The 24,027-nt window shown below is 39.8% G+C and overlaps 1 protein-coding gene across 1 annotated transcript in view; it reads left to right on the top strand.

The window, feature by feature from the left end:
* Positions 1-24,027, top strand: part of slco5a1 (solute carrier organic anion transporter family member 5A1) — a 56,217-nt gene that overhangs the window by 14,818 nt on the left and 17,372 nt on the right. The window contains exons 3-7 of the mRNA XM_002935324.5: positions 6,230-6,362; positions 8,458-8,681; positions 15,385-15,549; positions 19,287-19,485; positions 20,325-20,484. Coding sequence (XP_002935370.3) covers positions 6,230-6,362; positions 8,458-8,681; positions 15,385-15,549; positions 19,287-19,485; positions 20,325-20,484 — 881 coding nt within the window. The remainder of the gene's footprint in view (positions 1-6,229; positions 6,363-8,457; positions 8,682-15,384; positions 15,550-19,286; positions 19,486-20,324; positions 20,485-24,027) is intronic.

Here is a 24,027-nt window from a genome sequence, read left to right as displayed (position 1 = left end):
TGTGTCACTTAATGCTAACGTAGCTAACGTAAAAAGCCTCAGCAAAATTGAATCAATATTATTATAAATGTATCCACAGCTAAAATATAACAAATCTGCCATTTCCAGATTCTCTTTCCCACAGCTGCCAAGGAATATAAAACCCTGCCTTTGTGATGTTGCACTAACAGGAATCTAAAAATGGCAGAATACAAATAACATTATGGAATGCACTGGTAGCAACTGACAAAAAAATTAAGCTTATAGCCTCTCTAGGAAGAAACTATAGTGACACGTAATGTTCATGGCCCCCCCACATCAGATCACCCCATCGGACAATTCTAACCCATATGCTCTTATTTGTCCATTGCACAACTTTATGTTTTAAATTACAAGGAAAGTAATGTTTATAATGTCTGGGGTGTCTAACAGATTTGTAACCCCCCCCACAGTGATTACCCCTCCCAAAACAATTCAGAGGTTACAAGTCTTACTACCGTTTGTGCAGATGAGAAGTAAGGTGGCCATGCCTGGGCCAATAGAATTCGAGCACTCCCCCACTCTAAAATCAGCAGCTTATTCCATATATGGGGTTCAGGGACCTGATCAAACAAGTGGATCTTATAATGTTTGCCTACCTAAGTTACTCTTTCATGTTTGTAGAGTCACTAGTCCAAAGGGTGATTCTAAAGGCATAACTAGAATTAACTGAGCACTACAGCAGTACTTTTGGATAAGGCAGTGGGCAGTGCATAGCTAGCCTTAAACGTGTTTGAAAGCTCCACAAGTTAGATGTGCGAGGTAACCTATCCAGGGAATGCTTATAGGCTATCCCCCAAGTTTTGTATGTACCACTTCTCATGTAGCACAAAAGCTGAGTAAAGCACAAAAAAAGAGTGAGCGCCTAATGCAAGTGACTAAATTCCTTAATGGAACGTGCCAATATGGCTTTATAGCTAAAAGGAATTGTAGCGCTTATGGCACATAAGTAACTATCGCCAGAAAAAGTCACCAAAGCTCCTTACAACTGCACATACACAATAATCCTCTCTAAAGATCAGTAAATAAGCAAAACCTTTACAAACCCTTATCTCGGATATTCTTTAGCAGGTCTCAAAGGAAGTTGTATACAACAGAAACGCCATTTTACCGTTTTTTAAAAAGAAAAAATGTTTTAATATCCGGACAACAAAAACAGTGTAAAGTGCAGGAAAACTTAAAATAAGGGTATGTAAATTTCAGGTTTCACTGTATAACATATGCCTGCTTTATTACACAAGGTAAATAGTGATTTGACTACTCACTATTCCTTTTTTTCAGACAGCTTAATAAATGAGTTGTTAAGACCAATTGCTGTCTATAAGTAAGACTGTGGCAAATTTTCATTTAAAACCCATTCATTCCTGTTTGTCCCACTAGTGTGGGGTGAAAGGTGGTGACGAGGACCTAGGTCATTTACCTTGGTTATGGGGCAGGCCCAGTCCGACAATGTTGATTTTGGAAAATGCCAGAGGGGCTGTTTGAACCTCTTTACTTGAAAAGCCAGGGCCTATTTTGAATCCCAGTCCAGGCCTACTTTTGGGTATTTATGAACCCTTGCAATATTTTGAGTTATTACTCTCTACCCTAGAAAGCACCTCAGGTTTGGTGCCTCCTAACACAATTTAGGTTGTATATTCCTTAGGACCATTCACTTTGGTATTATTCATTAAGTCAGTAGGACAAATGAACAAAAGCCAGTGACAGTAGGTATTGCAGATATTTCAGTTTCTTTGCCTGGATAATGGATTTTTTTTATCACAACTCTGAGCTGCTATGAACAAAATATTAGTGTCTGTATGGGGATGATGGGAACTTCTTTCTAGGACAAAGAAAGGCTTCCATTACGATATGCAGGGGTTAGCAGAAGATAATAAGGTTAGAAATTGCATTTTTGAAGAGCACTTGTATCACTGGGCTCATTCTGTATATTGCAAGTCACAAATTGTTGCATTTTCCAACAGCAGGAAAAGACATTCAGAATCTCCTACCCTAACAGGCATTGTATGGTAGTGTAGACAGCTATCAAGTAATGGAACCTTTCACATATCCATCTGAGAATGGTACAGTCTGGTATTTTTATCACTGCAATTAGCTCTGATACATTTCTATTTTTTTAAGTGAAGGGACAGGTTTGTTTCCAAGTGCAGCAGAGGATGCAGACTGCAACGGAGCTCTGTTCTCACATCCGGCGTGAGGTTGCAGACCACGGCTGACCTATTGTAACTATTGGCGCACTGTGGTGAAATTTGTATAGGGGACCCTTTATATAACACCTTGTGTCTGTGACACACAGAGTACTATGTCCTCATTGGCATCCATAATCATTACAAACTCTGCAAATTGTATGCAACAATAGAAACAAAGGACACAATCCCATTTGTAAATACGTGTGTCCTTTAGTCATTTCTAAATACCTCCATGTAGCTGTGGCCAACTTTTCTGGCCATTGGCAGTGATCAGCATTCATTATCCATTTGCCAGCTGGCAGCAATCAGCAGCACTAATCTGTTTTCCAGATGGCAATGGTTAGCAACAGTAATCCCTTTGTCAGGGTCTAGTTAGTTTCTTGCTATCATTCTTTGCTAAGCACTCGAGGCAGGTGCATGGGAGGCATCCGTAACCCCTATTAAATATGGCCACCCAAGCTTGCAGCATGGCAGGCACCTAACCACTGCCGGATATTAGTTGCAACTATAAAAGGCCACTGTTATAGAAATGCACAAAGTTCTGTAAATGCCTACATTGCATTCTACCAGCTACATGAGCGATTACTAATTAGGGTTTTATATCAGTCTCAAAGCCATTAATTTACATAGTTACATAGGGTTGAAAAAAGACCAGTGTCCATCAAGTTCAACCCATCCAAGTAAACCCAGCACACTTAACCCACACCTACCAATCTATACACTCACATACATACACTATATATACAACCACTAGTACTAACTGTAGATATTAGTATCACAATAGCCTTGGATATTCTGATTGATCAAGAACTCATCCAGGCCCCTCTTAAAGGCATTAACAGAATCTGCCATTACCACATCACTAGGAAGGGCATTCCATAACCTCACTGCCCTCACCGTGAAAAACCACCTACGCTGCTTCAAATGGAAGCTCCTTTCCTCTAATCTAAAGGGGTGACCTCTGGTGCGCTGATTGTTTTTATGGGAAAAAAGAACATCCCCCAACTGCCTATAATCCCCTCTAATGTACTTGTACAGAGTAATCATGTCCCCTCGCAAGCGCCTCTTTTCCAGAGAAAACAACCCCAACCTTGACAGTCTCACCTCATAGTTAAAATCTTCCATCCCCTTAACCAGTTTAGTTGCACGTCTCTGCACTCTCTCCAGCTCATTAATATCCTTCTTAAGGACTGGAGCCCAAAACTGCACTGCATACTCAAGGTGAGGCCTTACCAGGGACCTATAAAGGGGCAAAATTATGTTCTCATCCCTTGAGTCAATGCCCTTTTTTATACAAGACAGCACTTTATTTGCTTTAGTAGCCACAGAATGACACTGCCTGGCATTAGACAACTTGTTATCAACAAAAACCCCTAGATCCTTCTCCATTAAGGAAACCCCCAACACACTACCATTCAGTAGATAGTTTGCGTTTATATTATTTCTACCAAAGTGCATAACTTTGCACTTATCAACATTGAACCTCATTTTCCAGTTTGCTGCCCAGTTATCTAATTTTGTCAAATCGCTCTGCAAAGCGGCAGCATCCTGCATGGAACTTATAGTTTTGCACAATTTAGTGTCATCAGCAAAAATAGAAACAGTACTGTCTATGCCCACCTCCAGGTCATTAATAAACAAGTTAAAAAGCAAAGGCCCAAGGACTGACCCCTGCGGTACTCCACTAACCACACTGGTCCAATTAGAAAATGTTCCATTTACCACCACTCTTTGTACTCTATCCTTCAGCCAGTTCTCTATCCAATTACAAATATTATGTTCTAGGCCAATATTCCTTAATTTGATCATTAACCTTCTGTGAGGTACTGTATCAAACGCTTTAGCAAAGTCCAAGTAGATGACATCAACTGCCATTCCAGCATCGAGGTTCCTGCTCACCTCCTCATAAAAGGCGACTAAATTAGTCTGGCAAGATCTGTTACGCATAAAACCATGCTGGCACAAACTAATAGTATTGTGAACTGCAATGTATTCAAGTACCCTATCCCTTATTACCCCTTCCAAAAGTTTTCCTACTACTGATGTCAGACTAACAGGCCTATAGTTTTCAGGCTGAGAACGGGATCCCTTTTTAAATAACGGCACCACATTAGCAATCCGCCAGTCTCTTGGCACCATGCCAGACCTCAATGAATCCTGAAAAATTAAGTGAAGAGGTTTGGCAATCACAGCGCTCAGCTCATTTAATACCCTGGGATGAATCCTCTCCGGCCCTGGACCTTTGTTTACCTTTACATGTTCAAGTCTCTTTTGAATTTCCTCCCGAGTGACCCATGCGCCAGTAGCTAAATTACTAGAACTGGGCATATTACAAGGGAAGCCTTCATTATCTGGCTCCTCAGATGTATAGACAGATGAAAAATAAGAGTTCAAAATTTCAGCTTTTTCCCCATTCTCATCAACCAACTTACCCCCCCGTGATAATAAAGTTTCCACCCCTTCTTGCTTCATTTTTTTACTATTCACATAATTAAAAAATAATTTAGGATTCTTTTTACTCCTAGCAGCAATATCCCTTTCCATTTCTATTTTAGCTTGCTTGATAGCTTTTTTGCATGCTTTATTTGCTTCCTTGTACCTGATGAAAGTTTCTGCTGTCCCAGCTAACTTGAATGCCCTAAAAGCACGTTTTTTCTTACCAACCTCGACCCTAACACTTTTATTCAGCCATAAAGGTTTTGCTTTGCGATGCCTCTCCTTGCTTACAAGGGGGATATACTGTTGTGTATACCTACAAAGCAATGTTTTAAAGATGTTCCATTTTCCTTCTGTGTCTAACCCCATGAAAAGCCTTTCCCAGTTGACACATTGCAGAGATGCCCTTATACTGGCAAAGTCTGCACGTCTAAAATTGAGCGTATTAGTTACTCCCTTATAGAGCTGTCTCTGCAGCATTATCTCAAAGGAGACCATGTTGTGATCACTGTTCCCCAAATGCTCACCCACACAAATGTTAGAGATGAGTTCATTATTATTAGAAATCACCAGGTCCAAAATAGCGTCATTCCTAGTGGGTTCTTGAACTGCCTGAAATAAAAAGTTGTCATTTAGCATATTTACAAACCTACTAGCTTTTTCTGACTTAGCCACCCCATTACTCCCCCATTAATGAGCCCATATACACTTGTTCTTTGTAACCACAGATCCACTACGTGGAAGGGATAGTTGGGCAAAGCAGTGTTTCATATAACTACATGCAAATTACACTTTGACCAGGTTGGTGTCAATTAGCCACAGCAGGGAGGTGGGGTAGAAAACAAAACCTTATAAACACACATCGAATACAGTCCTGTCATAGATAATATATTTACCTCACATAAATCCCATGTGCCTTGCTCTCTGCTTCCCAGCTTTCAAAATTCTCAGTTTGTCTCCCAACATGGAAAACAATGTAAGATCTCACACACAGAAAAGCGGTGCCACAGAGGCAACATTCCCCCTTGAGCCCAGACAGATTGGTTCCACTGCAGCCAGTGTTCCCTGAAATCACTTCTTACTAGGAAACAATGATAACTGCTATTTTTCTCTCCATTTTGTGTGGTACCTTATATATTTCATGTGCTATTCTTAAACTTTCAGATTGATTCCATACAGTTTCTGCGTGATAAAATAATAATACATTATTACATTTTCAGGCTACTAAAAAACAAGTGCCCTCTTTTAATATAGGGTTTTCTCTGTTGGTTGTTTTTACTTTATGTGGCAATATGTGACAGAAGGCTAATTCCATTGGTGTGACAACATGGGGAGCAGTGGTTGCTGGGGGCCCACAGGGAAGGGGACAGGCCCTTACCTCACTTACATGACTCGCAAGGTGGGGTTTCCTATTTTATGCATTTAAAAAAAATATTTAAATACATAAAATAGTTTTAGGAAACAAATAGCATAATAACAATGAGTCAGTCAGAAAACTCTAATTTAAAATGGAGACCACATGACATTTACTCCATGCCTGAGAATTCCATTCTTATTGTAGGTTTTCTACTTCTGTATTTTCACAGCAATCATGTACGTCATGGGCGCGCTCGGCCCTGCTGCAGGGTACTTACTGGGCGGAGTCCTCATTGGGTTTTATGTAGATCCCAGAAGCATTATTCACATCGAGCAGAGTGATCCTCGTTTCATTGGGAACTGGTAAGAACTTTTTTTTTTTAATGTACACAGTGCTGAATAAGTAGCTATTTTGTTAGAGCTAATGATCCCTTTTCCCTGAATGTAATCACTTACCAACTTCTAATTCTATATTTTATTCTATTTCTATTTATACATTCTTCAAGTTTTGAACACAATTTGGGTTCTTTCAAGCTCAGAAAATTATCCTTCTTCCAAGCACCCACATTGTATTTTGGCACTGCTGCCTAGTAGTGCTGGGGTCTCCTATGTCCAGCCATGGCACTGGATCTGCATGAAGTTTGTAAGGGTCATTTACAATGCACAGTGCAAAAAAAAGGCCACAGTCGTCCATTTTGTTTTTCTGTACTTTGCACACTATGTGGTGCTCTTGAAACATGGCCACAGGCATCTTTGCTCCATTTCAGAGCACAGGAGGCCTGCAGCATCCCCCCACAAACACAGTACAGGTATGGGACTCATTATCCAGAATGCTCGGCACCTGGGGTTTTCCGGATAAGGGATCTTTCTGTAATTCGGACCCACCTTAAGTTACTGAAAAAATGATTTAACCAGTAATTAAACAGTAATTAAACCCAACAGGATTGTGTTGGCTCTAATAAGGATTAATTATATCTTAGTTGGGATCAAGTACAAGGTACAGTTTTATTATTACAGAGAAAAAGGAAATCATTTTGAAAAATTTAAAATTATTTGCTTATAATGGAGTCTATGGGTGATGGCCTTTCCGTAATTCAGAACTTTCTGGATAATGGATTTCCAGATAAGGGGTCCAATACCTGTACTGTCTGCATTAGTCAACGCTGTATTAGTTAAAGACTGTCAGGTGTCATTGCAGCGATTAGTCACCGTGATAACACCTAATGTTTGACTGATAAACTATAAGGGTGAATCACAGATGGGGTGATTAGCTGTCGTGACTTTTAAGAAATACCAACTAATAGCGGTGTCTAACCTCTGTGCATACAACCATGTGGCACAAGTTGCCACGACTGTTTTTTAAAAATCACGGCAACTATTAACTCCGTCTGTCTTAGCCCTAAGCTCCACTAGTGTAGGGACTGGTATGAATGATAAGTAATCTCTATAAATAAAAAATAAAGCTGTTATCAACTATCAGAATCATCCATAGAAGCCCAAGCTTTCTGCCTTACCCAGGGCCTCATCTACTCTCTGCATTCAGCCAGTAACCAGCACAAGTTACCAAGTTTCGTGGAAAACGGTTGAAATTTAGTCATGGGTAAAATTGTAACAAGCATGAACAATGCATATAAAATTATCCCACATTAACAGGCAACATATGTAACAATTAAATATTTCCCAAAATCAACAGACACAGATGTAGGGGAAGGCAATGAATCTTTAATATAGTGCCTAAGCACAATTAGGGTTTGTACCCATGAGAGGTTGCTTATATGCTTACTGTACATTCACATACACACAGCTCCGCAGGTATTAATTGGTCTCATTCATCTCTGCTGATTTGTACCCACTGGGATGGGCACAATTGATTAAAGAAAATAGATGGCATTGCAGCTGCATTAGCAAATGCTCATGGGCATGCACCCCACAGAACAGCATATTGGGTTAATGCTACAAAATTCGCACTTCTTTTTATAAGTAGTCAGTGTCGCTTACATTGATTTAGAGAGTCAGTATTATGTTATTGGCAAAAAAATGTCTGCAGGAAATCCATAACTGGACAGAGGATTTAGCTTTGATATGCTGCATTGCGCTATGAACAGTGATAGCAACAAAAAAGCAAGGTATTAGTATAAACCATAATGCTGTGTAGGCAGGAAAGCCAGGGCTAGGGTAGCAGGAGGATGAGCTTCTATATAATGGAAGTGCAGATCAGAGGAAGGGAGAATGCAGCAATGCTGTAACATCAGTTAATATTACTGTAGGATTATGCCCTGGTATTGCTGTAAAAGGGAAAAAACAATTACAGGTATTTACTGCTACACACATGCAGAATAGATGGCTGCTATATGCGTTTTCTGTAGACATATTTTAATAGGGGAAATATATACTGTATATATATATGGCCATGCCCTGTGTGCAGCTTTAATATAAGTGCTTCTGCTGCTTCTTTCAGGTGGAGCGGATTTCTGCTTTGCGCCATGGCCATGCTACTTGTCATATTCCCAATGTTTACTTTTCCGAAAAAGCTTCCACCTCGGCAGAGAAAGAAGAAGAAAAAGAAAGGAAACTCTTATGATGTTTCCAGTGAGGATGATGTCTTGAAAGAGAAATCCAGCAACAAATCAAAAGCAGATGCCAACCCCGGCCCCTCTATTGGCTTTGGGAAGAATTTTAAAGGTGTGCTAATGATGTTCTGATACCATTTGTCTGCTATATTTTAGGCTTATGGCCCATGGGGAGATTAGTTGCCTGCAATAAATCTTTTCTACTGTGGGTAACTAATCTCCCCGACATGCCTTCCCTCCAGCAATAATGTGAATCACTAGTGGGAAGGTATACATGTCGCTTCGTTTTTCCAAAGCCACCCGAAGTTTCCTCACAAGGTGGCTTAACAATGTGTAATCTGCATTTTGGAGAGATTAGTTGTCCGTGGTAGCAAAGATATATTGCTCTGCATGGGCTATAAGCTTTATGGAAGGGGGTTGGCAGCGTACAGCAGGTTAAGTTAGCTCCAAGGTGTATTTGACACCTTCCACTTACTGTATATGACTATATTCCTGTACATTCTGGGGCTTGTTTGTTATGCTGTGTAAAATGAAATTTGCCAAAAAAACAGTAAAAAGTTGTGTAAAATAAATGGGTAACTTCAGCATTCAAACACCAGATTTTACATCATTATTTTACACAAGTTTTGGTAGAAGAAAAACACATAAATAAATTAAGCAGTTTTTTAAATGGCAAAGCCTGACGAATTTTGACACCATTTTTTACACAGCATAATAAATAGGCCCCTCTGTGTCTTTCATATGGCAATGACCATAACAGGTAATACTATGACATTTAGTGGCATCTGTCAGTGGCATCAGAGTGGTACATAGTATTTGCCAGGATATTTTGGTGTGCAGCCCCCCGTAACACCAGGGAGCCAGTAAGAGGGTAAGAAAGCATGTATTGAATATTTTAAATGATGAGATTTATTCCTAGCTATTCAAATCCAGTGTACAGTCTCCAGCGAAGACTTTCTACAGTATTGAAGACAAGCCCCCCCGGCAGGTGCCCTATTCACCCACTGACATTTCTTTTACCCTGATTTTTTTTTTTTATTTTGCTCCCATTATTTCAGATGTATGTTGTTTCATAATTGGCCAAATTGTTTGAACTCTAAAACTGGCCATGCATGCATTGTACAAAATCAAGCTTTATACAACTTTCAGTATGTGAATGGTGACCGAACAATCCGGCTTGTTATCCTTGTTCTATGTACATCTAAGGGCTCATTTACAACCTGAAAGGAGTGCAGTATGCAAAGTGCAAGTTTACCAGCATTTTCCCTATTAGTCCAGTGTAATTGCGGCTGCGAGGGGGGTGCGTCATTAGGCGCACTGCACCCAATTTACAAGAGAGGGCAGGACAGATCAAACATCACCGTGTGTAACTATGTGGAAGTGCAAGAAGCGGCTTTTATTGCATCTACCTGTAACGGATAGGATTTTCTGAACAGCCGTCAGACAAACTTGTGCCCCTGCACCTGTATTTTCCATAAATCAGCCCTTTATTCTGCTGATGCCCTATATCTGCCAGTGTACAATGCAGAAAGTTAAGACGAGCTGATCAGTTGGGCTGTCTGTATGGCTGCTCATATGCGCATTATGGGTAGTTAGGTTACATAGTTACATAGGGTTGAAAAAAGACCAGAGTCCATAAAGTTCAACCCATCCAAGTAAACCCAGCACACACAATCCACACCTACCAATCTATACACTCACATACATAAACTGTATATACAACCACTAATACTAACTGTAGATATTAGTATCACAATAGCCTTGGATATTCTGATTGTTCAAGAACTCATCCAAGCCCCTCTTAAAGGCATTAACAGAATCTGCCATTACCACATCACTAGGAAGGGCATTCCCCAACCTCACTGCCCTCACCGTGAAAAACCACCTACGCTGCTTCAAATGGAAGCTCTGTTCCTCTAATCTATAGGGGTGACCTCTGGTGCGCTGATTGTTTTTATGGGAAAAAAGAACATGCCTATAATCCCCTCTAATGTACTTGTACAGAGTAATCATGTCCCCTCGCAAGCGCCTCTTTTCCAGAGAAAACAACCCCAACCTCGACAGTCTAACCTCATAGCTTAAATCTTCCATCCCCTTTACCAGTTTAGTTGCACGTCTCTGCACTCTCTCCAGCTCATTAATATCCTTCTTAAGGACTGGAGCCCAAAACTGCACCGCATACTCAAGGTGAGGCCTTACCAGGGACCTATAAAGGAGCAAAATTATGTTCTCATCCCTTGAGTCAATGCCCTTTTTTATACAAGACAGCACTTTATTTGCTTTAGTAGCCACAGAATGACACTGCCTGTATAATGTATGGTTGTTCACAGCTTAGTATATCTTCCCTTCTGTCAATTGCCAATACCAATTCTATAAATGCGCTGGTAAATGTCTCTATGTATGTACTGAGTAAGTGTCGCAAACGTTCAGTTAGACTCATTACCCTTTCTCTATAGAGACCTTAGAGTGATGACATATTGGATGAACTTTGTATGTTTTGTGCATACGGAATATATATCGAATGGAATAAACTTGCATCTAGCACAGCTTAAATCTTCTTGATAAATTGTTGTGTGCCAGATACAGGGCACTCGTCCTTAGTCATATCATGATCAGGGTACTCCATTGTTTGAAAGAACAGCATATTCCACTTCTAGTGCTCGCTGTTCTGCTGCTAAAATAACAGGTACAAAATGGATGCTTATTAGAAACCCCAAAATGTAGGAAAATGGGTAAAAAACTCAAAATCCCTGAGTAAAGCAACATGGACAAGCTGAACTGCACAGCAAATAAAAAGCTACCCAGCTTCAACGTATTGCAGTACAAGCCGTGTAATCCACAGACTCGCCATAACAGAAGGAGGTATGGTAAGATGAGAGATGTACTCTATTATTAGAATTATAAAAGGATAAAAGATTTTTACTATTTTAGCTCTGACATTGATCTTAAAATAGGATTGTGCTTCCTGCCATCTAAAAGAACAAAGGTCTGAAAGAATCGAGAACAAGTGATAGAAACATACGTGCCCCTTATGCCTTCTATAAAAATGAGTTTCTTCATGTCATGCCCATGTTACTTGTTACACCTCATTAAGCCCCAGATTACAATATTGTATATATTGAGGTGTTACTTTCCAACTCAAGCAACCAGATAAGGAATTTTTCCCTATTTTGGATCAGCATACTTTAGATTTATCAAAATGTGACTTTAGAGCATAATGCATAAAAACATCCACATTCTGTTAATTCCTATGGGATTTTAAAAAGCATATTTATCAATTGGTGAACCTATCGATAAATATGCTTCTAAAAATCCCATAGGAATGAATAAAACGTGGTTTGCTAAAAAAAAACATTTAAACATTTTTTACTCCAACAAAAGATTCATTATATGTTAGTTGGGATCAAGTACAAGGTACTGTTTTATTATTACATAGAAAATTAAAACATTTTAAAAAATGTGAATTATTTGAATAAAATGGAAGTTATGGGAGACGGCCTTTATGTAATTCATAGCTTTATAGATTTATAGGTTTTCAGATAATGAAAAGTATTTAAAAAAAAAAAATGCACACCAAAATAAATTAGGTAAGTTTCAGTTATATATACATCATCAAGAAATCAGACCAATGTTTTGAATACCAATATTGACCTTCATTAGAGTGATGAAGACCCCATTGAAAAACCATACTGGGATAACTACAACTCTCTTAATTCTTTTATATACTGTTCCACTTGCACTGCAGCACAAATGCACTGCAAAACCCCTCTGTGCACTTATCTATAAAGCTCTGATCAAGATGAGTACTCCGCAGTCCAATAATAAAGAAGATTTTTGTTCAAGGCAAGATGATTGTGTTAGCTTGGGTCACGTGTCTCCTCTCTGTGGGGCTTGTGAATAGTGTATGAAAATTGCTATGATGTGGAGAATAATCTGGTGCTTTATAAGAGTTTGTTATGTTCATTAAAATGGCCTTGTTCGGATATTCTAAACAGAAAGCTGACAGGTTGGATGCAGGGAACATTGATTCATTGAAGCCTCTGTCCTTAGCTTAACTTTTCATTGCACTTATTTAAAGGAAAACTATACCCCCAGAATGAATACTTAACTAAAATGATATATCATATTAAGTGGCCTATTAAAGATTCTTACCAAAGGGAATATATATATATATATATTTATATATATATAATCAGTAAATATTGTTGTTATACATCCTTTCCCTTGAGCCTCCAATTACTGATGGTCTGTGTGCTCCCTCAGAGATCACCTAACAGGAAAACAGGTGCCCATACACGGGCAGATTATAGCTGCCGATGCAGGTCCTTTAGACCAGTTTGTCAGCTTTTCTTCCCGTGAATTGGCACCCCTGCCAGCGTACCTGACCGATATCTGGCCTAAAGTTGACCAGATCTCGATCAGGCAGGTTTAATTTTATGTCGGATCGGGGACCACATTGGTTCATTGATGCGGCCCCCAATCTGACGGCCCGTATGCCCGCCCTTGTAAATTGATAAGCTGACCTCGCCAGACGAGCGAATCTTCCTGTGTATGGCCACCCTAACTAACAGGAAGTAGCATGGGAGTAAAAGACAGAACTTCACCCAGTAATTGGCTGATGGGGCCTAGCATGTATGTGTGCCTTGGTTTGTTTGTGTGCACTGTGAATCATATGATCCCATGGGCCAATCTTAGTACTTACAATGGCCGTTTTCTTACAAATGGCCGTTTAGATTACCCAATAGCACATACTAATAAAAAAGTATATTTTTATGAAAATTCTGTATTTAGATAAACCAGAGTTTTATATATGGGCTGTTTATATATATTATTACTATTATATAATATATATTTGGGGCTGTTTTTATTTTATTATATATTCTAATTATTTTATGATATATATATTTTTATAGAGACCTACATTGCCACCCTAGGCCCGGGCCTTTGTGGCCTCTCCACAAATCCGGGCCTGCTAGCATACTTGTCCTTCACTGGGAAACCATTGTTTAAGAAAGGATTCAGCATATGGAAGAGTGCCCTTGTATAATTAGTTTAATGTGGCTTGATTTGACGATACATCTATTATAGATCTTTTGTATTACTATACATCTATTATAGATGTCACCACTGGGGCAATTCACTTTCATTCAATTGCTTCTTGTTAAACATTTAAAATGGTTACAAATGTAGCACCACTTGGATTTGTTAGCACCATCATTTATTTATATAGCACCTGTAATACAGTTATACAGCGCTTTACATCAATTGATAACAAATAGTGAGGGATCTTATAATAATTATCTTATAATAATAATTTAACAAACAAGGGTTACAGAATAAAAATGGGATCCATGGGCCCTGCTCACAAGAGCTTACAATAATCACACATTCATTTTCTGCAGTGTCCTGAGCACTGAGTGTGACTGAGTAGCACTTTACTAATCAGCTTTCAATAATAGCTGTCTATAATTATGTATCTCAATATAACCTTTGTCATATAAATAGTGTTGGATTTTAGTGAGTAGCATGGGCTATGTGTACAATCTTCTGTAATATCTACCTCCTCTAACCTATAAAAAGTAGAAATACACATATAGGGGCACATGTATATCCACAAGTACTGTGAGTATAAATTCCAGTGCAATTGCACAATACACTGTGCAGTGCAACCAGTGTTATCTCAGTCACAAGGAGGTGAGCACCTGGTTCAGTAAGATTATTGCAACTGCACGCACAGTTCAGACGCCATTAGTCTGTCTGGCATCATTTCCTGTGTTTGTCATGCGAGTGACGCCTACGCACAGTTGCCCATATGTGCTGCACCTATTGTCATTGGATGCGATGGGCACCCTGAAGCTACCACCTGATAAGGAGGTGGAGGCTTGAGAAAGGGCTTATGCCTGAAACGTTGCCTAATTTGTTGACACAATAAACACTTTGTACAAGATTCAGAGTGCTGCAGTGTGTTTTAACTTCAGTTGAAAGTGAAAGGGGTTTTACCCGCAAATGACTGCTGGAGAATTGCAGAGACTGCAACTCCACTTGCAAACGTAAATGAGCCCAATTTCTTTCCACTACTATGGGCTTTGTATCAACAGCATTAAATCAGAGATGCACTGAAAACATACTAGAGCCTTAAATTCTAATATAACCCAGAAAATAATATATATATTGTAAGTTTGATCAAACCATCACCAGCATATGGCTGGCATTAAAGGGAAAATAACCCTACCTTTGAGTCAGTTCTAAGCTTTTCACACAGATATACCTGATTCCACAGATTAAAAGGATGATCATGATAGTCTACCTGTGTGATCACTGGGACCAGTTCCTCACCCACCCCCCCTTAGGCTCATAGGGGAATATTTATTAACATTGGAGACAAACATCACCAGTAATGTTTCCCATAGAAACCAATCAGCAATTAGTTTTTGATGATCCCCTATAAGTAAGAAAACAAAAGCAAAGAACTCACACTGTGAAGTAATGGATTCAGGGATCTCTGCAATTTGTGTGAATTGCAGGAAAGTGACAACCTTAAATCTTTACCCCTTATTGAGGAATTAGATTCTTCAGCAAACCTCATCCATAAAACCTTTGCTAATGTTTTTACTGTGGTTATGTATGCCCCCCTTTCTTGCCCTTGTATTCTGACAGTATTAACAAGCAAGAGCACTTAGTTATAGTTATAAATAAGCTTAGAGACGAAGCAATTGCACAGCCGGAAACCCATTACATGCCCTTCATTGCGCAGAATCGTGCTTATATTTGCTTTTCCATTCATTGTTTATAATTCATTTCTTGTCATTTTTTAGACCTCCCAAGAGCAGCAGTCAGAATTTTAAGCAACATGACATTCCTTTTTGTGAGTTTGTCATATACAGCTGAGAGTGCCATTGTCACCGCTTTTATTACCTTCATTCCCAAGTTCATCGAGTCACAGTTTGGCATCCCAGCTTCTAGTGCCAGCATCTACACTGGTAAGACAATCATTATCACTGTAGGTATAAATAAGGGGGGGGGGTGTGATCCTTGCAGGAAAATGAGCCATGAGTAAGTGCAGGCAACAGACGTAGGGAACCCAAGCCATTGGTAAGTTATATAAAGGTAAGTACATCTATTATTTTTTCTAGTCGATTCTGCTGCCTGGCAAATTGTACTAAAGGTTTGTTGCTGGACCTTTAGTTATGCAGTCCCTAAGATGTTTCCTTTTGAAGAACACATCTTTGTTTTTATGTTATTAACTAATCAGTGTGACTCCTGGAACAGTACATTGGAACTGATTTCCCTGGGGATACACATTTGTTGCCAGTAGCCAGGACTGTAATACACTTCATAAGCTCTTTCCTTTTTGTTTTTATCAAATCAGTGTGACTTCCGGTACAGAACTCATTTCTCCGGAGACCTGATTGTTTTTAAGATATTTGTCCTAAAATCAGATAGGGTACACTATTTTGAAAGAGATCATACAAAGACTTTTTAAATTCCCAGCTGTGCAGGCCAATAGAATGTTTCAGCTTTCCTTTAATGCGGAGCCCAGAAAGACATCATGTACCCACTTTTCCAATGAACTTTCTCCTTATGTTTTATCTTGGGTCTCTTTTTCCTAGTGATTTTTTATTTCTGCCCCATGGAATAATAACTCTTTCACAATGGCCCCACAAAAATTGAGCTACAGCTGAGAGATCAGAGACGTCTGTATGGGTCTAAAGAAGGAACACTAAAAATAAATATGGCTAGAAATTCTGTATTTTATATACTGAACTTACTGTACAAGCAGTTGTACACTGGAGCTTGCCATACTGGATCTTGTTAGGCCATGTTTTGGATGGGCAGCTGTTAAGAAGCCAAGCTTTGGGGTAGTCAAAATCATGAAGCAGAAAATGAAATGCATTGTCATAGAAGCTTATAATTAAATTCTAATGCTCAATGCCCTGAGCTACTATGTAATCTAAGTTAATTTATAATCCGATTTATATAGGGAATTTCTAGATTCTATATAGACAGTTATACTGCACAGAGCATTTGTGATTTAGCAGAAAAGGAGATGGAACAGTCCTGCATTGGGTTTGGGTATCCACAGAATACCTGCAAGACAGGCTTGATTTCCAGACCATGCAAGTAATTCATGGGAGCCCTGCCTGGGTACTTGTTGCAGGCCTCATTTTCTGAGTTGTTATTTTTGTCCCCATGACCTGACCATGACCACTGCCTCTGGAGTGACATCACTTCTGCCCAATGGCGATGTCATTTCCAGTTCTGCGCATTCCTGGGTAAGATTAAAGATGCTGGTAGGGGGTAGGGTGGGAAATGGGGACTGGGTGCCCATATATTGGGTCAGTGCATCGGGTGTAGTGGTGGATGAAGGGCACAATGGTGTTGGCCTGTGTCAGCTGATTCTGCCCTCTGCACATACAACATGAGGTGCAAAGTGCAGTCAGACCCCAGGCGCGCTGTTACACCCCCTACTGTTCTTGCACTTCTTCCTGAGGTCTTACTAAATGACCACTAATATGTAGCATCTCTAGTCTACTCCTTTGTTAAGCTGCAGTTTCCAGCTGTGGCATGCTGGGAGTTGCCATGTATCAGTAGCTACTGCAGTATTTCTCATCAGACTCCAAGGGCTTCCCCCACTAGTGAAATAACTGTACAGATAATAACTGCACAAATAAGATACAAATAAGATATGGAGTCTGCAGGAAGTTAACACATTACCTTGGGGGAAAGATATTTTAGACATTCTAGTATAAAACCTTAGGGTACTGTGCAGTCAGTGCTGGGGGTGCTTTGGCTGATGCTTTATTTCTTGACACAAGTTGTTAAGTAAAGCCCCAGTTTATAACCCCCCCCCCCCCCAGTTTGTCAAATTAAGTTAAGCAAAAGGTTTTATCTGAAAATCTGAGAAACATTCAATTGGTTCAGATAGAGCAGTTGACAAAAATAGATGTTTTTGATGCCTTTCAAAGTACTGAACGTATTGATTCTTTAGAACAAACAATATGATTAAATATGCCGGACTCCCAGACGTAGCTGGGGTAAAAATAGATCTGAAACATTAGCACGGAATCAAAGCAGGGTTCTGTTGGGTAGAAGAACTTCCCAAGGTCGTGCCATGTACATTTAGAGGTGACAGCAAAGGGCTGAGAATGCAATATAAACCCTTGCCTGTATCTAGTAGCTATACAAATACCATTTTTGTCATTTCACCACTCAATGATAATTTTATATATGTATATTTTTTTTCTATTGTTTCATATTTTGCATTTGAGTTTGTGCATGCGTTATTGCTCATTTCTGAGGTGCTGAATCCAACTAAAAAAATAAATTTTCCCACAAATCTCCCTCAAGTCTCTCTGTGAAGCACTGTCAGTAATAATGAGACACCCAGTTGTATCCTGCAATAGGCAACAGCCCATAGGAAATGAAAAGTAAGGTTTTACATAAAAAAGAAACATGTCTGAGACAGTAAGGGTTGCTTAAGTATACTGTGGCATGAAATGCGCAAGGCTTTAGTATCAGGCATGTATCTCTTCTGAATAAAACCTTATTTTTCAATTAATATTAGGCTGTCTCTGGCTTCTTCAGGGTGTTTGCCTGCTAGCAAGTCTACAGGTAACATTTCCATTCTTCTACCTCTGTCCCACCAGATCTCAACCCCTTCCACAAAAAATAAATAATGAAGACCAAATGCAAAGTCGCTAAGAATAGGCCATTTAATAATATAGTAAAGGTTAACTTAAAAAAAACTGTTTGTCTATTTTACATTCATTTTTATGTAAAGTTAACTTGGCCAGATTTAGTGAGATACAGTTTAAGGGGCAGTTGATCGTGTTTTTGCTTGGCAGTGACTGTTACACGGCATCACGTTTTTAGGCTTTATTAAGGCCAAAGCCAATCGCTTTCAGTTGGCCAGAATGTGACTGATCAGCACCAGCTGTGATTACTGCAGTTTTCCCTTATAAAGTGACTATTCCCAGACGGCCCTGTGTGCCATTGACTCTTACTGACTGGCTTGTCTCTCTGATTGTCCCACAAAAGGGACAGTGATTTCACATGAGAATAAGGAAATATATTTCTTCATACAGGCACAAGTAACTATATAATGTAAGCTATGGTTAGTCTCATAACACCTTTAATTGTTTTTATATATAATTAAAACTGTTGCAGAGTTCCTTTAATCATATTTGTAGAGCACTTCTTTTACTGGGTGCTTTCATTCTATAACCTTTCCCATAGCCTAGGCATTCAGTGCTCATGACATTATTCTCTGATGAAAAATATTTTGGAAAAATATTCAGGAGCTTTAAAGTAAATGATAGGAACTGACCAGATGTCAGATGCCTCAGTTTTTTAGCAGAGCAACATCACATAGACATTACTTTTCTGACTTATCTTCTATTCCTATTGTGTTGGCTAAATGAACAGCAGGTGAGTTGCCTCTAACCCCGCTCACCACTAACACAAAAATACCCATTCGTCAGCACTTATTTCTTCATTAGAACCTGGTATTTGTGCTGTGTTTACAAAAGCATTGCAATAAAAATACCACATTATTACTCCAAAAGGCAAGAGACAAGATGGTTGTGTCCATTTGGCATTTTGCCTGATATTATTATTTCCTGCTCAACAGCTCATAAACTCTTTATACTCTCTATTATAATTACAGTTCAAACAGGCCAAATGATCGTATTTTTTTCAAATGTATGTTCTGTTTCAGGCCTGATCATTGTGCCAAGCGCGGGGGTTGGCATTGTACTGGGTGGTTACATCATTAAGAAGTTGAAACTTGGGGCAAGAGAGTCTGCAAAGCTGGCCATGATCTGCTGTGGGGTTTCCCTGCTCTGCTTTTCCACCTTGTTCATTGTCGGATGTGACAGTATTAATCTTGGGGGTATTAACATCCCTTACACCACTGGGTGAGTATAGCGGCCTTGCATTAGCTCATTAGCTAGGCTATAAACAGTTATATAAAGCCCAATAAAATGATTTATATTATCTTTATAAATCTGATATTTGTTTACTGAGATTATGAAAATGGCCCCATATTTACAGTTTGGAAACAAGACAGATATTTTATGCCTGTGAAAGACTGAAAACCAAAAATTGAAACAGGTTTTCACTAATTTTAGGGTTTACCAAATTAATGATGTTTTGAGGTGAGTAAGGGGCAGGGCTATGAAAATTCATCACATTCAGTTTTAAGGACATTCAGTTTAGCTAAACATTTTGCCCTGAGCTCATTCAGTTGGGTTATGTAGAAAAGGCTCATAAACACTGACTATACATGTATTTGTTAACCCAGGCATACATGATTCCACAGACTGAAAGGAAACCATAGTTGCCTGTTTGTGTTGTAGGGACTGTTTCCCAACCCCCCTTAGACAAACAGAGCTACTAGTAGCAGCTACTTGTCGTGGCTACTAAAATAGACAATGCTGATCATTTACTGATAACAGTCTCTACATGTGTTTTAGCAGAGGCAGTTCTCAGTATTGTCTATGGCAATGTATTTTCTGGAGTTTAGTAGCCATGGAAATGTAGCTGCTACTAGTAGCTCAGTGTGTCTTCACCCTAAGGCTCGCAGAGTGATTTACCCCCTCCTTCACCTTTTCCATTGTAAAGAGATAAATTCTGACTTAAATTCCCTCTGCGTTCTAGAGAATCTGTACCCCAACTACAGTGGAAACCATAGAGACTTCAAGTCCTGCAGTTGCGATTACTCTGAATAACTAGACTGTTTCTGTATCTTTTATAGACCCACGCTAACCATGACGCACAGAAATTTAACTGGTGGGTGCAATGTCAACTGCGGCTGTAAAATCCATGAATACGAGCCAGTGTGCGGTTCAGATGGAATAACGTATTTCAATCCCTGCCTTGCCGGTTGTGTCAGTGTGGGAAATCATAGTGTAGCGGTAAGTATATTAGGAGGGGTTTTATTATGCTGCAGCTTTTTAGGGACCGGCAGAAACGAGGCTTGAAGGAATGACCTTTCTTGGATAGAGAGAGGCAACCTCTGTGCTTTGGGTGCACAGGCATCCAAACAACTATGAGGGGTAGCCAGACTGCTTGGGGTTTATTGGTACACTCAGTTTGGGTAGTTCAGTGTTTTGAGAAAGTGGACTTTACCCCCATATTCACACAGTTACATGCAGAGCTGTAGGGCGAGGTCAAACGGAGCGTTTTTGCGTTGCGCTTTTAAAAACGGTGATTCGAGCATTAATACACACAAAATGAAGCCCTATGGATTATAACGATAAACACACTATACCTATTCCCACGGGGCGGTTTAAAGCTGACATCCGCCATGTCATGACGCCAATGTTTAGCAAAAACGCCAATATGTAAAGGAAACGCCATACCATTGATCCACAAGTTTGGAAATACACTGTGCTGAAATACGCTGTGTATTTTCAATATGGCGGCCAAACTCTTGTGAGATGGATTGTGTATATACGTATTTGCGTTGTTGTATGCTAGTGACGTAGTTACATTACGTATTGATGATCAGTCCGGATTCATTTTTCATCTAATTTTCTTTTTCACTTGCCTTTTTTTTAGCAAGTTTACTAAAATTGTCTTTCGCCAAGGCTTTTTTTGATACAGAAAGTGTACAGAGCATGTGACACTACAAAGCAAAGGGAAGCACAAACTCGTGCAATAGTGGAATTATGGGCAATGAGAAAAATCTGAAATGCAGCCGCATGTGTTTTTATTAGTGTATTTAGACTCAAAACTGCATTTTTAAAACCGTAACATAAAAACGCCATGTTTGACCTCGCCCATAGGGATGGTGAAATTTACCCCAGCGTAGTAACCAATAGCAACTGTGGGAATTCACTTAAATGGCAGAAGTGGCAAATACCTTTTTCAAAGGAAGAAAGTGTTACTCCAAGCAGGTCTGCACCTGTGTTTATTCACAGAAGGATTTTCCACTTTCCAGTTTCACACATGACATATGCAAAGAAACATAATAAAAAAGTTTATTATTCTAAAACAAGAACAGACTGGTTCACTGGCAGCATAAATCCCTAGGAATGTTGCGCTTTAGAGACCATTGAGCAACTCAATCCAGTAACTTCAAATATTTCATTTGCAGTATTTTTATTTTACTCCTTAGCTCTCCCAGCTACACCAACTTGTTCTCATGTTCCTGGCGGTTTACTCCCAGCCCAGCCTCCTTTCATATGTGATAACTAATCATTTCCAACTTCTGTACTGGCTTTTCTGTGAGCACAACCCCTATGATTTTCCACATCTGCTCAGAAAGAAACATTCCTTCCCTTTTGGGTTCTTCCAGTTACAGTTCCTATTACTTATTTATAATTACCTTTGCTCCATCTGTAGAATATAGAATAGCAAAATTAAATTTCTGATTGGTTACTATGGTGTTTTCAGTATCCTGTTGTTGTAAGTAATACACATGGTGGTTTTGCTAGCGTATGGCCTGCCTACTGGTACTTTGTACCTGTATACTGTAGGTGAAACCTTCAACCTCCGCTATAGCATATGTAAAATTGACTCTTTCTTCTCAAATGGGCCTTCGCTTTACTGCTGGAGAAAGGATTAATTCAAGGTCAAACCTCCTCAAACTCACTCCTTGCTTGGGGTATTTCCTTCAAGCCAAAGGGACCCCAGGCTCCTGGGAGACAATGACAGGGGAGGGGCCTCTTGCTCTTTAACTTCCGGCTCCTGGGCAGCTCCAGCTACCACGTGTCTCTCTCCATGGGCACATAAAGGGACTCTCCTCTAAGGGGCCCCACACCCTAGATTACTTCAGGCACATCTGGACCCACAACCACTGATGGTGTGGACTGCGAACGGCCCTCTTCTGGTCTTGCATCTGTAGGCCCCTCTTTCAAAGGTATGCTGGCCAACTGTTACATAGTTACATAGTTACATAGGGTTGAAAAAAGACCTGTGTCCATCAAGTTCAACCCATCCAAGTAAACCCAGCACACCTAACCCACACCTACCAATCTATACTCACATACATAAACTATAAATACAACCACTAGTACTAACTGTAGATATTAGTATCACAATAGCCTTGGATATTCTGATTGATCAAGAACTCATCCAGGCCCCTCTTAAAGGCATTAACAGAATCTGCCATTACCACATCACTAGGAAGGGCATTCCATAACCTCACTGCCCTCACCGTGAAAAACCACCTACGCTGCTTCAAATGGAAGCTCCGTTCCTCTAATCTAAAGGGGTGACCTCTGGTGCGTTGATTGTTTTTATGGGAAAAAAGAACATCCCCCAACTGCCTATAATCCCCTCTAATGTACTTGTACAGAGTAATCATGTCCCCTCGCAAGCGCCTCTTTTCCAGAGAAAACAACCCCAACCTCGACAGTCTAACCTCATAGTTTAAATCTTCCATCCCCTTAACCAGTTTAGTTGCACGTCTCTGCACTCTCTCCAGCTCATTAATATCCTTCTTAAGGACTGGAGCCCAAAACTGCACTGCATACTCAAGGTGAGGCCTTACCAGGGACCTATAAAGGGGCAAAATTATGTTCTCATCCCTTGAGTCAATGCCCTTTTTTATACAAGACAGCACTTTATTTGCTTTAGTAGCCACAGAATGACACTGCCTGGAATTAGACAACTTGTTATCAACAAAAACCCCTAGATCCTTCTCCATTAAGGAAACCCCCAACACACTACCATTCAGTAGATAGTTTGCGTTTATATTATTTCTACCAAAGTGCATAACTTTGCACTTATCAACATTGAACCTCATTTTCCAGTTTGCTGCCCAGTTATCTAATTTTGTCAATCGCTCTGCAAAGCGGCAGCATCCTGCATGGAACTTATAGTTTTGCACAATTTTGTGTCATCAGCAAAAATAGAAACAATACTGTCTATGCCCACCTCCAGGTCATTAATAAACAAGTTAAACAGCAAAGGCCCAAGGACTGACCCCTGCGGTACTCCACTAACCACACTGGTCCAATTAGAAAATGTTCCATTTACAACCACTCTTTGTACTCTATCCTTCAGCCAGTTCTCTATCCAATTACAAATATTATGTTCTAGGCCAATATTCCTTAATTTGATCATTAACCTTCTGTGAGGTACTGTATCAAACGCTTTAGCAAAGTCCAAGTAGATGACATCAACTGCCATTCCAGCATCAAGGTTCCTACTCACCTCCTCATAAAAGGCAACTAAATTAGTCTGGCAAGATCTGTTACGCATAAAACCATGCTGGCACAAACTAATAGTATTGTGAACTGCAATGTATTCAAGTACCCTATCCCTTATTACCCCTTCCAAAAGTTTTCCTACTACTGATGTCAGACTAACAGGCCTATAGTTTTCAGGCTGAGAACGGGATCCCTTTTTAAATAACGGCACCACATTAGCAATCCGCCAGTCTCTTGGCACCATGCCAGACCTCAATGAATCCTGAAAAATTAAGTGAAGAGGTTTGGCAATCACAGCGC

The sequence above is a fragment of the Xenopus tropicalis genome, chromosome 6 (assembly GCF_000004195.4).
Source record: "Xenopus tropicalis strain Nigerian chromosome 6, UCB_Xtro_10.0, whole genome shotgun sequence".
Taxonomy (NCBI): Eukaryota; Metazoa; Chordata; class Amphibia; order Anura; family Pipidae; genus Xenopus; species Xenopus tropicalis.
Note: the sequence above shows the minus strand (reverse complement) of the source record. Positions and strands in the feature narration are given on the sequence as shown.